The following is a 16,168-nucleotide window of genomic DNA, read 5'->3' as shown; positions in this document are numbered from 1 at the left end:
CTCAATTGCATCTGTAGTAAGTGCATTCGTCTTTTATGCCTCGAGTTTATGAAATGACATGTCCACATTTTGTGCTCAGGACAAATACAAATTTGTAATCGTTTGACAGCCCTATATATTATATTATAATATTATTTAATATCATCAAAAAATGATGGCCTATGAAGAGAGGACCCGCTCCTGATAAATATATACATTTTTATTAAACATAAAACACCCATTCTGCTGTAAAGAAAGCAACAATTTGTGCAATTTCGATGATTTCACACTTGAGAAAACATCACAAGGATTATTTCAAATTCAATATCTGCCAATAGATTCCTTACACCTAAATCTTACACACTGGACCTTTGAATACATGCAGGCACCCACTAGTCAGTTAGAACTACATCTATAATACTACGTATTAGTTTGGAAAATGGCATTTTCAAACTAACATGAGCATTTTGGCTCCCCATCAGTTTTAATCCTAATTCATACTAACACTCCTGAAGATGAATATCACGTGCCCACTCAGGTACACTGGGCACGCGCTTGTACAAACTTGTTGTGTGCACAGGAAATGATGCTCGACATGCCGCAAATTACTGAGATTGCTTGTTGCCAATATATTTAAGCATTTGTATCATTGAAGAATGCAGAATTTAACTGCTGTTTAACAGCTGCTAGCAAATACAACAAGGTCAGCAATGCTTGTAATTGATTATTAATGCTGTGTTCAACACTGGTAGCTCAGGCTGATGCCGGATGTTTTTTTGGCTCACGTGATAAGAGACTGATAAATTGGTAAAGGCTTTGTTGTGACTGAAAAGAACCAATCAGCAAGCGGTTGTGAGTGTCTGCGTAATAGTTTCCAATCATGTGCGTTTCTGCCCGTCCAGACTAAACGCAGCCCTTTTTTAAACTTAATCATGGCTAGCAGTATTTCCAAACATATCTGCTGTTGTGGCTCTAAAATTCCAGGGTATGGAGGCCTCAGCAGAGTTTTATTTGATGAGAGTTGAAACATGCCCAAGTCCAGTTGCCTAGGTACACCTGTAGACTGAGAATCTTCACATACTGTATAAGACTTATTGTCCAAGCATATCTCAGACAGTCAAGTTACTTTTGCTTAAAGGGCCCATGTTGTGTAAAACACATTTTCTGGGCTTTTACTATCTCTAATTACTGGAAGGGGGTCAGTAGTGACCCTCAAAGTATGAAAGCAGTCACTCCACAGACTTTTTCCATTCTAAAAAGCATGTTATCGAAACGTCTTTTTTCGTACTTCCTCCCCCATATGCGTCATACAGGATTGCACTCGTCTCTCAGCACCACCCAGGCGGTACCAGTCCAGCCACCGAACCCACCAACCCCACTCCCCATCACCTCCACCACCCCCAACCCTCCTCACCGAACCATCAACCAAGCAGACTTGTTGTAGAGCTAGCAGCTCGTTAGATACCGAGGCTAACCAGAACAACAATACTGAAGAAACACTGCAGCGTGGAGGTATGCAAGCAAGAGAATGTGTCCCTGCACATTCCTCCTAAGAACCTTATTGTTGGAGACCAGCAGTTATGCTTTATTTCTTGTGACGTGCCGTGTTGCTATACAGAGTAACTCTTTATTTAAACTCTGTAGTGAAACTCCGTACCTTAACCCGGGATGTTACTCCTTCATTGGCCAACTTTTCTGCTAAAACTTGAACAAACATGAGGACAGTGGAACTTACTGTTCAGAAACATCCCGTTGTAACCGACTGTTAATATGTAGCTGGTCTTCTATGGCGATATCCAAACATTTCAACGTATCTTTCAGCTGTGTTTACCAGAGTAAATGCGCCAGAATGATATTGGTGATAAGCCTGGTCACTCAAAGTGCAGTTAGAGGAGGGGCTCAAGAGGCTGGAACAGCGAAAACAGCCTGTTCTGTCTCCAGCTCCAGAGAGAGGCAGTAGAGAGGTCATGGAAATACACATTGCAGCAGTTTCTTCGACTTTAAACCACTGATATATCATCTTAGGGGTACCAATACCTCAAATTACATCCCAGAAAGGTGTAAAATATTGGCAATTTAAGTCTCAGAACAAGCTACATCCAAAAGCCCCCCACCACTCCGACACACAAGGCATGCTGGGAGGCCTGCGGTTTGTTTCACGCTGAACCCATGATCTGTGTGTAGTTAACTGATGAGAAGGCTCTCCAGACTTCAGTTCGTACTGATTTCCCATTGATCTGTGGGTTTGTTAGAGGTGGACTCCCTGACTGCAAATACTTTGTCTTTACCACCTCCTGATTAACTTCACAGCAACCAAGCAAATGCAGCAAAAATCAAAGGAGAGACCGAGGACAATAGAGAAGATAAAGTATTGATGGAGGGGTAGAGAGATAAATGGAGAAGGAGCGAGAGTGCACTATGCATACCATTGTAATTATGTGTTCTTGTCCCTCGATTGCCCTGCTGAGATGAGTGTTGAGTGGAAAGAGACGAATCAGCGTTTCCTTTGAGGAAAAAAATAACAGCTCAATAAACAGGCTGCAAAACCCCACCAAAAGAACCAAACCAATTTACCCATCACACACACACACACACATGCATGCGCACACACACACACAGGGAAGATAACCTTGTTTAAATTTAAATGTCGCCTTTGATGGAGCTGTGGTGGCGACTGCTGTTTCCCCTTCTCGCCTCATCAACTCTGAAATGACTGAATGTGTTTACATGCAGACAAAACATGCAATTTAAATATATTTAAGATAATAGTGCACATTGACCAGCAGATGCACCGTGCTCTTGCTGATTCACTCTTATTTGGTGCAAAGTGAAACTTCTGTAACATTTCCCACACCTTCCTGTTCTGCAAAAAAGGAAAGAAAGGTTTGCTTACCTTAATGATTTTATTTTTATCTTTTTTAATGTTTTTAACTTTAATTTCAGCGGAAAAGAAATGAATTGAATGCAAAACAACACAACATCATCTTATTGACATCAGCCACAGCTTTAATATAATGTTTGTTTTGTAGTGTTTACTGCAACTAAAGTAGAAAGACATTGTACTGCTACGCAAATGTATATCCATTATGCCTGGAGGTTTAACTGATAGTCGGTCAAAATACCAATTGTCGGATAATGGTTTAACAGCCCTTCTTTTAAATTATTCTCATGTTTCCCACACTATATGAATTTTAGTTCTTTCAGCTATGACAGCTCTAGCCTCTACAATAACCACGAGTCTTGACTGTACTGCACTGCAATGAAGAAGAGTTGTGAATAGAGTAATGGAAAATCTAAATGCCTCCTCGCCACAGTTGAGAACAAAGCCTGGTGACATATTTAGTGGGTTTCTTTTAAAATGAGATAGGAATTAAAAGAGAAAGTATTTAAGCTGCAGTTTATTAAGGTTTCTCAGCTTTTCTTAGTTTTCATCTTGACGTGATTTAATCTTGATGACTGACTGGATGATTATTTGCTGAAGTGCACCTCAATGGGACTTGTACTTTGGAGTTATTAATGTCCAAATGCCTTTTTCTTTACTCTTTGTAAGATAGACTGGTGTCTTCTAGTGTAGTTTTACATATTTAGTGCTCATCTAATATTGTCTAAGGGAAAAATAATTGGCATTTTTACTTTTGAAAACCAGCGGATCCAAAGTAACCTCTTCAAGGTTAGAGCCTTTATGTACACCACTTCACTCACTCAATCTTATTTAATCTTTTTGAAAAATTTATCATTTTCTTGAAGTTTCAAATTACTATGAGAAAATGGAAACTTCAAAGTAATATTCCTATTTTGTTAGCAAAGAAGAGACAACAATCAAGGCAGTGATAGTGTTATAAACCGTAATAATTCGACAAATGTTTGTCTCTGTTTTTGTCCGTCTGTTAAACATATTTTGTGAACTGTTCATTTGAAATAATAATTGCATTAACAAGCGAACAGTGCTCTGTAGCAGTCGGTGGGGGCGGGACAGTGTGCCTTCAGCCTGCAGACCGAGTTGGACATGTCAGGTCATCTGATAAACCTGACAGGCAGCCTTTGACCATAATATCTATCCCGCCAGATCATTAAGATGATTGGAGTATTGCACTGTAACAGACATTCATGGGTGTCATTGGTCCTTATTTACGTCATGGCAAAAACATTTTACAAATCACTTCCTCTTTAGCAAGTCGTCTTTAAAGTAAGGTATAACGTCCGTATTGTTGGTGGAAAGCTTTTTGTGAGATGAATTATAGCACTTTTATTTGAAAAGAATTGTGAACCAAAGATTATGTTTGTTGCTTAAAAAACTTTTGAAATAACTGACATGCAATGTATGAAAAAAATAACACCAGTTAAGTAAATCATTCAAACCTATATATAAACCAGACATAAACAGTAATAATGCAAAATCTTCACACTGCACCATAGACTGTTTATAAAAAGCTCTGCACACAGCATCCAGCACACAAACAATGAAAAGTGTCATTATATTGTAGAATTGGACTCACTTATGACTAGGTATAATTCCGAAGAAGCTCCAGAACATTAACACAGGACAAGAGAACAGCCCACTACAACAGACAGGTTTAGAATCCGAAGTGTATCCATATCACCAACACTCTGTATGTGTATTGTGTGTTCAAACCTGTTCTTTGAGCTACATTATGGATGAAAAGTGTCGTGGAATTTAAGTTCATCCATATATCCATTAAAAGTAGATACTGGTTATTTACAGTAACTCTCTCAAGTTTAATAACGGCAGCATAATTTCACATCTCTATTTCTCCCCCGGCCCCATATTGACTGATTGACCTCATGTTGACCTGAGAGCTTGTGGCAAACTGAGTCACTGCTGAGAGCCGTTGGCTTCTGAGCCACCCCTCGGTCCGAGCAAGCTGAGGTGGCAAGAACATGGCTGAAAGGCCCATTAACCTCCTTCTCACCACGGCATGCTACAGTACACCGCCGTTGATTAATGACACTGCAGGCTGGTGAGGGTGAGCGGTAAATCAGAATGAATGGATATGGAGGTGTGTGTGTGTGTTGTATGTGTGTGTTTGTGTGTATGCTTGCAAAAATGACAAAATGGACATGTGGACTCAACTGCTGCCATACACGCACCCAAGAGGACATGAATATGTATAAACACAGAGACACACACACACACACACACACACACACACACACACACACACACTCACTTTACTGTCTGGTGTGTGAGGGGGCAGGTGGGGGGTTATTGATGCTGAATGCTATCATTAGTGTTGGAGAGAGAGAGCAGTAAGTAGTGGCTATATAAATGCAAATCCCTCATCATTCTCTTGCTGCTTCTTTGTGCAGTGTCGGAGAGAGTTCAGTTCATCTGCTCACCTCCACTTTTTGTCTCACACCTTGTTATGCTTCATCTATCGCCAGTTTATCACTGTTGAGACGACCCTCCTGCTTCAGCTGACTTCTCGTATAACTCGTTGCTCAGCGATCGCTCTCACTAAGTGTGTGTTTATTGACGTTCCTAGCTGCTGTGTAATTATTCCCATCAGGAGCATAGCCTCTGAGTTCTCTAATAACTCCATTAAGGTTGGAAGCAGTACAGTGCAGAGCAAGTTAAAAGCCTAATTAACACCTGAAATGGCGTCTTCACTACAATTACGAGCACAATTCTGACATAACTTCACGGCAGCATTGTGTACTGTACTTAAATAGGAATTAATTTGACTGTTTTCATTTTACTTTGTACTTCAAACCCACTACATTTTGTTAGGGCAAATATGTATTTAATTTTAATTTGCCTATGTAAGATCGAAACAGTCAACTAAACCAATCTAATCCCATACAAACAATGTAGGCTTACTTGATAAGTAATGAACCTTTATGTGGTTAATACAAAACTATCCAGAATTATAGTGTCATAATATGTTGTTATATTACTGTATAGAACACATTCTACCCATGTCTTGTGAGACACATTCCTATAGCTCAAACTCAAACACAAAGATGAAATGAAGAAGATGGTGTTCTCTGTATTTCCACAATCCTGTGTGAATCATTCATTGTCACATGTTACGCTGCAGCCCACTGCCTTTGGTTGTGTTGTGTTGGATTCAGCTGCTACTTTGTTTACCCCTGAAGCTCCAAAAGTGTTTCCTTTAATTTAAAGAGATCATCAGAACATCTGAACATATGAAATAACACACATGCAATAAATGAAAAAAAAACAACAGTTAAATACATTTTTCAAATTTATATAATTACGTAGTTTATATAACATGAACAGTAAAAAAGTTAATACAGTTTAATTTGATGAAAAACATTGAACATAACATCTTCACTGAATCAATCAATCAATCAATCACATTTTCACAATCAAACTGCCTTTTGCTGCTTCATGGTCCTCACTAATGAATTCTATTCGATTGATAACTTCATTACAGAATCTATAGATCCTGGCTCCATTCTATAGTTTTCAATAGTTATTTTTCTTTTTTGATGAAAATCCAATTACTCTGTTTAAGACATCGGTGAATGCCAGGCTTCATTTTCTTACTGGCCGGAGAAAATGGGTCTTGGTAATGCAATAACTTAAAATGTGCCAAGTCAAACAAGATCAACATTAAACAACATCATTGAATGCCTATAACAGGTGGAAATAAGGCCAGGGGTTTTGAAATCGGCCAATTTAGAAAAGGGCTCCAACAGCTTTCAGTGGTGATGAGGGGGGAAAGTGAGGGTGTGTTAATTTTCCTTAATGCACCACTGAACAGAGCTAATAGTTTGTATGTAAATAAGATCCAAAACAGCTGATGGACATTTTCTAACTGGGATTTGAAGACTCCAGGAGTCAGTTGTATCGCCTGTGATTAACCCATAATCACAGCGTGGAGCGTCCTGTCAGGTGTTTCTGCAGCTATAATTTTCAAACTAATTACGCATGTAAACAAACGGCTGGAAAGAGTTATTTGTAGTGATCCTGGCTCAGAACAGCGGGGCTGTCCTGCAGATCAATAGTCATATTTAAAGGTTTGCTCCGACACAGCTCACTAGGAAACGCACGGCTGAGCCAAAGCACCAAGTCGGCTTCAGGTCAATACTATCGTTAATCGCTGATTCGTATCCATATTGAATGATGAAGATGAATGATGGCAGCAACAGGAGCGATGGATGATACAACTTTTTACAAAAGACTGGAAGGATATGAATTTGGCTCCAAATCCCTTGGTTTCTCTTCCTGAGTCATTACCTTTCTGTCTCTCTTTACCTTTATCTGTTCATCCCTCAGTTTCTTTCTGGCCGCAGACGTCTATCTCCTCCTGCCTTCGTTATTAGAGGATTTGTTGATAGTATGTGTGTGTGTGTGTGTGTGTGTGTGTGTGTTTCTGTTAGATGGTTATTGATCCCTTCCCAGTGGATAAATAGTGCAGAAGTTGGAGTTCAGTCTGCTTCTTTGTGTTATCTATCCAGCTGAGAAAAGGACAGATTCTTCCTCTGTCATTATAACTTTAAAAGATAAAGATGAATCTGATGAATCTAGGGATGATATGGTTACACCAGCACAGTGCTGGATGGCACAGTGGGACATTTCCTGTTTGCTGTATGTTCATTTTGACCATTGCTGTTCACAGTCTGGAGAACCAATTAAAATCTTGACCTGATGATAGATCCGATGAAGGTCCAAAACTAGAAGGAAGTAAGGAAGTAGTTTGTTTGTAATTACAATCTCACAATCCATACATTATTCCTTTGCCCAAAGATTGTTGTTCACGTTCAAGTCAGAGGGTGTAGAAACCAAACTATCAGCCTTCATTTGACACCACATGCTCTTTGGCAGGCTCACATGCAAATAGTTTGTACCCAGCATTAGTCCGAAAGTGTGAAAATGAGAAGTCGCACCAGATCTCTGGTTTGTTGACCTACTAAAACTGCCTAGAGACTCTAAGTAGGTCTGAATACCATCTGCTTAGTTCAGCCTGTGGAGCTGCGGTCAGTGCTTTACAAAAACACGTGTTTACACCCAAATACAAGCTAAATGTGTATTTTTAGAGCTTTTTTATACGACTTTATACGACTTGAAGTCAAATTAATAGAAAATCATTTTGCGGGGACGCAGTCCACCTGCCACACAACACGAGATGTAACGTCATGGGTTAAAGGGACCAAAACAATCCGGATTGATGATCTGACAACATCAATTAATAACTAAATACATGTGATTGTCTGTTTGTAGGGAGAGTGACAGAGACTAACACCCCCCCGCCCCAACACACACAAACACACACGTAGACACTGTCTAATCTGTTAAGTGATTGATGTTTCCAAAGTCAATAAGTAATCGTATTAAATAATCTCGATAACAATATTGACCAAATTAATCATGATATGATGACATGATATTTTCCATAATCGAGCAAGTGCTACTCATCATTCTCAAACAACTTTTTCCACAATATTTCCCCAAGTTCATAAATGAGTCTTCAGACTGGCCGTTAAGGCATTAGCCTAATGCATAAACGGAACCCGAAACAGTATTCACCTCAAATCTTAATCTTTGATAATATGAATTCATTAATTAAAATATACTGCTGTGTGTTAACTTCATGTATCTTTCTCCCTGCAGATCCGACTATGAGAACGAATATGACAGATACCCTCAAGACTACTACAACAGGTACGGCAACCATCTGTGGGATGTGTCTGTGTGTCATTCTAAAGCGTGCACTCAGACAATGTATTTTGTCATCTAACTATGAAGAAAGTGTGTAAGGAAGCTGAGCAGGTTACAGTCTCTCTCTAGGGCAGGGGTGTCCAAACTATGGCCCACGGGCCGTACTTTCTTGATTCTTGTTGTTCTGGGTTTGTACCCTCGGGTACCCTTGAATTTGTCATCTCATTAGTGTTCCCTACATGGGTTTTCTAAGTGGCCCAAACTTAGACTGAGACGTGAAATTGGTATGAGAACATCCACACCCTCCACTCCCAAGCTGTCTGATGGCAGTGTACACTGAACTCTGAGGTTAGGAAGAGACATGCCTCTGTCTAACAGCTGTTTGCACATTCAGGAAAAGATGGAGAGTAAGAGCGAATCCCTGTTTGACCTTGTTGAGTTCAGCTTGCAGCCATTTGAAGATCCATTTTATGATCCATCTATCCATTGGTCTTTAAAAAGACAGCGACAGATTTTCTCTATTTGACAAAACAGTAATTTAGGGACATATTACTGAGAGGAGAGAAAATGGCTTTGGCTGTGAATTAGGAGGAATAAAATCCCATCACTAGGATTTACTGAGGGTCAAGAAAGTAAGAAATAGATGGTGATGGCAGCAATGCTTTCCAGAAAAAGAAACTTCAGACATAATAAGCAGGCAAAGAAAAGAGATGCAAATGAATAATCAATGAATATTTAATTAAAAGAATGAAAATTATAAATAATATGGGAAGCTGTGACTCAGGAGGTAGAGCAGGTCATCCACTATAAGCAGAAGGTTAGATCCCAGGTAATCCAGTCTGCATTCCAAAGTGTCCTTGGGCAAGATACTGAACCCACAAATTACCACTGACAGCTGTGCCGGCAGTGTGAATTGTGTGTGATAGAAGAAGTGCTGTGCATGGAAACACTGTGTCAATGTGTGTGTGAATATGAATAATAATTGTAAAGTGCTTTGGGTGGTAGATATGACTACAAAAATGCTATTTACTGCAAACACAATCTATTTATCATATAGAAAAAAGATTTTTGAATGTTGACATTGTTGCAGAAGAAACGTTTGTGTTGTGCAGAAGATGAAATAAGCCAAAGGCCTTTAACAAATAATAAAAGGAGAGTTTACTTTTTGATACACACGATCTGTAATTTATATTTTGCACTAAAATCTGTGCTCGACATTGACAGATATTGGAAATATCTGAAAGGTGAGGATTTGTAAAAAGCCAAGTATCCCTAGATGGTGGAGATTTCTACCTTGGTACAAATATGTTATCATATTTGTCCTATCACAGCTATTATGTCATTTATTTTGATAGTTTTGATCAGGCAACAAAGTAGGTGTTTCAATTTTATAATCAAATCCAAAACGTTTTTTGAAAATGCAAGGACTGGCCAGTTGGGTCTCCATTAAGTATACTAACTCGGTATCTGATATTTCTAGTATATCTGAAACCCTATAAGAAACCAATAGAGTGGGAATTGCATACTAATTTCGGGGAAATTACAGGTTCATGCACTGTTCAAACACTGCAGTAGTAAGAAGGTTAATGTCTTAATAACTACAATCGAAGAGTATTCTCAGTTCTGTAACTTTGAGAGACAGGTTGAGGAATAAACACATTGCCCTTACCTACAACACTGCTTCCAGCATATGGAGTTGTGGTTGCTCAAAAAACGATTTGCCCACCAGTGTTTGTAGTAAGTAGGTGATAGCACAGGTCAAGCTGATAGTGAGTTTTAGAGAGCCTTCTGCTGGATAACAAGTTAAACCTATATAGTGTATGTATATTACATAATTCTTCTAAATATATCTGCACAAATGGACTGTAATTATTCAAACACATTTTTAAGGTTCAAATAAAAAGTGACAAAATTATTGCTGTATTAAGCATATGAGAATCCGCCTAATCCCCACAACTAAAAAGAAAACAGAAAAGTGAACCTAAAAATAATGATGCGGAAAGTAGGACCCACCAGAAGTGATTGATTTATTACTATGGAGAGAAAAGAGGAGGAAGAGGGTGGTGACAGAAACTGACAGATCAACCATTTCTTATCCAAACATCACTGATTTCAAATTTAATAGCATTCAAACAGAGAACGCATGTTCATGTTTACAGAGTTGAAGAAAGATTTAGATCATCAATCAATATTTTTTATTTAATTTTTTATTCAATTGATTTGACAAAGATTGTGGCTTAAAAAGTGCAAAAAACACCCTCCACAGGCTGAAAATACAGATCACTGCAGGCAGCCAAGAACAGGTGGAGGAGGAGAACTTTACGGAAGCTGTAGAGTAAGAGACAGGAGATGAAAGAGAGGAGCAGAGGACACAGAAAACAACAGACGAGTGGAGAGAGACAGAGAGAGGAAGAGGCTGACAGCATGAAAAATGAGTATGTCGGCACCCGGCAATCGCTCAGATAAACGCTCCACTTGTTTTCATCCACACTCCCTTCCCCTCTGCTCAGTCGTCTGCATCATTCTTTTTGTCTTTTTCAAACATATTTCCTTACACATGCCTCCATTTCACATCCCCAACAGATAAGCTCAGCTGACTATTTTGTGCAGTGCAGCTCTGGTTGTGCTCCATTGACTGAAGGATGATGTGTCTCTGCCCTATCCAGTAAAATCATTGTGTCAGTAATTTGTTCCATCACTTAAAACAACCTGTGTTACGTTTTCCATAGCTCTTGTGGCCGTGCCAATAATGACTATCCTCTTTAAGTAGCAACCGAAACAATTTGAACTAAGGTACATTCTTCAGGTCGAGTGTTGGGTGTAAAAAGTGTATGAAAAGATGAAGTGTATGACGAGATTAATTTCGAAAGGAAAATTACAAAATATGTATGTTACCACTGACATTACTACAGTGACAGTCATTTGTCTGTGACGTACAGGCTGTAGTTCCGCATGAACAGAACATGTTGAGGATAGAGTATACAACTAAGTCCAGAGGGGACATTTTGAGTCACCTTTGGGCTGTATTTTTCTCATGGTACTAAAACAAGTTTGTAATAGGATTTTACTCTTTCATTTATCTCTGACAGTTAAGTTTACTAACGTAAAGGCAAGTAGGTAGGAGAAGGTGAAACCTTTTTTCTGTTTAACTTTGAGTGCAGACACATATATATAAATATATAGTATATATATATATATATTAGAGCTGTGAAAAATGATTAAATTACAGGATTAATTCGTTTTTTTTTTTTTAACGCATTTAACGCATGCGCAGAAGGACCTTCCAATTCCGCCGCCTCTGCACTAGTTGCCGCTCTAACGCCGGGTTCACACCGGACGCGGAAGCGACGCCGAAGCGAGGCGTAAGCGCTAATCCCTGGCGCGCCGGCGCTTGGCTGGTCAAACCGGACGCGGTAGCGACGCCGAAGCGCCGCGCATTACTAATAATATCACATACTTCTGCTGTTATCAGCCTGTAGTAAAATCGGCATTTAATCATTTTTTTCAAGCATATACTTACTTGTTGCTCCAACATTATCTGCAACAGCGTTCCAACATGTGTCTTTTTTGGTGTTGTCTTTATACAACATATGCTGAGAATCAACAACTCAAGTTACTCCTCCACTTCAATGATTAATTTAATGTCATCCATGTTGAAGAACTTCTCCGCTGTTAGCTCCGGTAAATGTCGGGTGTCGAGGGTAAATTACGTATTCTCCACTCAAGCCTATGTGGAGAATACGTAGCCCCCCCCCCCCCTCTCTTTTTATCTTTATGACTGCTTGTGTGGCTGTAGTGGATTGGCAGAGGGGGACATTTAATAATGTGGTTGGTAAAAGTGGTAAAATTAAAACTCCAAGACAACAGAAGGTGAATACAAAGTATGGGATGCATATTTGATCATTTATATCATATAAAATATGTCATCTATATCGTTTAAAATCATTTTTCAGTGTGTTTCCTGTCGCGATACGCTCGCGTCAAGCGGAAAAAATAGACTCGACGCCGAAACGATCGCTTCACGGCGCTAGGCAGCCGCGGCACAACGCTACGCTTCAGCCTCCGGTGTGTTCAGCGCTGCGGTTTAACATGGGAGTGGATGGGAGCCAGAGGATTGGCGCTGCGCTTACGCCTCGCTTCGGCGTCGCTTCCGGTGTGAACCCGGCGTAATGCAGTCAGACGGCAGCTGCCATTCAAACAAACAAACAACATGGATAATTCTGATGAACCTGAGGACCTTCTGGACGGGAAGATCGTGTTCCAAAAAAACAAAGATTGAACATTCAGTAAAACCAAGGTGATATGCACACTCTGCGAGAAGACGTTATCGTTTCACCGTAGCAATACCCGCCTAACCACCGCAACGCGAAGCATGTGTTGGTCGGCGAGGGGCGTTCAAGTGGAATGCGCCAAACCAGACTCACTCGCAGGACACATTGTGCAAAAGAAGCGGTCAGCTTTACTGTCAGAGAATTTGAACAAGTTAGTTTGCCTCACCAACTGGCTAAAGACAGAGTAGCTAAGAGGGCCTTTAGAGGCATTAGATTGTATCATGGTGTGGTTAATGGTTGTGTGACAAAAAATATAAAAAATGTCAACCATCCTATGGCTAAGAAGCTCAAATAATTTCTGTTTGATTTAAAAAAAAAAAGTTTTATTCAACCACACAATGGCTAAGGAGCCCGAATATTGTTTAGGATGAAGATTATATTAATGTTCCATATGGAAAAGCAATGATAACTGCTGAAGAACTGCTGAGTTGCAGCACAAAAGAAAAGTTAAATGTCATAAATCTTGTTTTCACAAAAATATTCCGAGAAAATCGGTAATGTGATTAATCATGATTAATCCATAGAAACCTGTGATTAATTTGATTAAAAATTTTAATCATTTCACAGCCCTAATATATATATATATATAATTTATTCAGACTTATGTGAATGAGCTTTGTTATTACATTGGTATCTACATAAGTAAGATTTTAAGTCTTTATTCTTTATGGTTTTAGGTGTTCTGTAACTGCAAATGCTAAACAGACAAAAGGTTTCACATTTATATATATATATATATATATACACTACCTTTCAAAAGTTTGGGGTCACTTCGAAATTTTCGTTTTTTTCAAAGAAAAGCACTTTTTTTTTAATGAAAATAACATTAAATTAATCAGAAATACACTCTTTACAATGTTAATGTGGTAAATTATTATTTAAGGTAGAACGTCTGGTTTTTAATGAAATATCTACATAGGTGTATAGAGGCCCATTTCCAGCAACTATCACTCCAGTGTTCTAATGGTAAATTCTGTTTCCTAATCACCTTAGAAGACTAATGGATGATTAGAAAACCCTTGTGCAGTTATGTTAGCTCAAATGAAAACGGTTTAGCTGGTGATAGGAGCTATAAAACTGGGCTTCCTTTGAGCTAGTTGAGTAACTGGAGCATCATATTTGTGGGTTCGATTATACTCTCAAAATGGCCAGAAAAAGAGAACTCTCATGTGAAACTCGCCAGTCTATTCTTGTTCTCAGAAATGAAGGCTATTCCATGCGAGAAATTGCAAAGAAACTAAACATTTTCTACAACGGTGTGTACTACTCCCTTCAGAGAACAGCACAAACGGGCTCTAACCAGAGTAGAAAGAGAAGTGGGAGGCCCCGGTGTACAACTCAGCAAGAAGAAGTATATTAGAGTCTCTAGTTTGAGAAATAGACGCTTCACAAGTCCTCAACTGGCAGCTTCTTTAAATGGTACCCGCAAAACGCCAGTGTCAACGTCTACAGTGAAGAGGCGACTCCGGGGTGCTGGCCTTCTAGGCAGAGTGGCAAAGAAAAAGCCATATCTGAGACTGGCCAATAAAAAGAAAAGATCGATAATGGCAAAAGAACACAGACATTAGACAGAGGAAGATTGGAAAAAAGTGTTATGGACAGACAAATCAAAGTTTGTCTGTCCATAAATAATTTTTGTTTGGATCACACAGAAGAACATTTGTGAGACACAGAACAGGTGAAAAGATTCTGGAAGAGTGCCTGACGCCATCTGTCAAGCATGGTGGAGGTAATGTGATGGTCTGGGGCTGCTTTGGTGCTGGTAGACTGGGAGATTTTTACACGGTAAAAGGGATTTTAAATAAGGAAAGCTATCACTCCATTTTGAACACCATGCCATACAATGGCGACTGCGCTTGATTGGATCCAATCTCCTCCTACAACAGGACAATGACCCAAAGCAAACCTCCAAATTATGCAAGAACTATTTAGGGAAGAAGCAGGCAGCTGGTAAGCTGTCTGTAATGGAGTGGCCTGCGCAGTCACCAGATCTCAACCCCCTTGAGCTGTTGTGGGAGCAGCTTGACCGTATGGTACGCAAGAAGTGGCCATCAAGCCAATCGAACTTGTGGGAGGGGCTTCAGGAAGCATGGGGTGAAACTTCTACAGATTACCTCAACAAATTAACAGCTAGAATGCCAAAGGTCTGCAATGCTGTAATTGCTGCAAATTGAGCATCCTTTGACGAAAGCAAAGTTTGAAGAACAAAATTCATATCTCAAATAAAAATCCTTATTTCTAACCTTGTCAATGTCTTGACTATATTTTCTATTCATTTTGCAACTCATTTGAAAAATAAAAGTGTGAGTTTTCATGGAAAACACGAAATTGTCTGGGTGACCCCAAACTTTTGAACGGTAGTGTATATATGACAGAAATTTACAGACAGAAATCAATTGAATTACAACATGAGCTTGTATCTCTGTTACTGTCCTCACCTACCAACAGAAACACATACATAATGAACATCTGCCTCTTTTTACTCAGCTATTTGTTTTGTGCAGAGCACCTTTACTGTAGAATAACCCAGCTTCAGTTGGTGAGCATCTCTGAAGCGTCAGCTTCTGTGTGAAATCAGACAGGATGTAAAGCTGTGGAGCCTGGCTGCGTCAACACTACCATCCTGTAAATATTTATAGGCGTTTATCTGCTGGGCTGCGGATTATCAGCTTAGTGAGGTACAGTAGCCCCCATCGACCAACCCCCCCCCCCCCCCCACACACACACACACACGCACACACATGCTGATCATACAACAATCCAAATCAAAAAGTTGCTGATGGTATGTTAATCCTCTGCTGTGCTCTTGTAGTTCTCGGTCACGTGTGACACAAAACAGCAGAGCTAACATTCATCTTCTAAAAGAAGTTTGAATAAAGAATTCTGAGCTGTAAAAGATGGAGATAAAAATATCTCTATAAGGACAATTCACATTACTGAAGCTACACCTGACCTGCTGCATGGCATTAAGAAGATTGTCTTTTGCTTTTAATTTTACTTTTACTTTCAACACAAAAATTTGACAACGTTATCTTAGTAAAAAAATCTAAGAAACTGACTGCCTTGAAAAATGTCTTTCTTAAGTATAGTCTAAAGTTTTGTTTCTTTGTTAATTTGACTCGTGAAGTTTTTCCAACTTAAACATTATTTGTTGAAATAACTTTCAGTTAAAGTAAAACAAATTTAGTAGTAGTTTTTAAATCTACCCACT

General features: G+C 39.3%; 1 protein-coding gene across 4 annotated transcripts in view; it reads left to right on the top strand.

The window, feature by feature from the left end:
- The window catches only part of LOC128444340 (RNA-binding Raly-like protein), a 58,582-nt gene that overhangs the window by 24,650 nt on the left and 17,764 nt on the right, over positions 1-16,168 (top strand). For all 4 annotated transcript variants that reach the window (XM_053426758.1, XM_053426760.1, XM_053426761.1 and 1 more), the window contains one exon: positions 8,579-8,629. In XM_053426758.1, coding sequence (XP_053282733.1) covers positions 8,579-8,629 — 51 coding nt within the window. The remainder of the gene's footprint in view (positions 1-8,578; positions 8,630-16,168) is intronic.

This window comes from Pleuronectes platessa, chromosome 7 (genome assembly GCF_947347685.1).
Source record: "Pleuronectes platessa chromosome 7, fPlePla1.1, whole genome shotgun sequence".
NCBI lineage: Eukaryota > Metazoa > Chordata > Actinopteri > Pleuronectiformes > Pleuronectidae > Pleuronectes > Pleuronectes platessa.
Note: the sequence above shows the minus strand (reverse complement) of the source record. Positions and strands in the feature narration are given on the sequence as shown.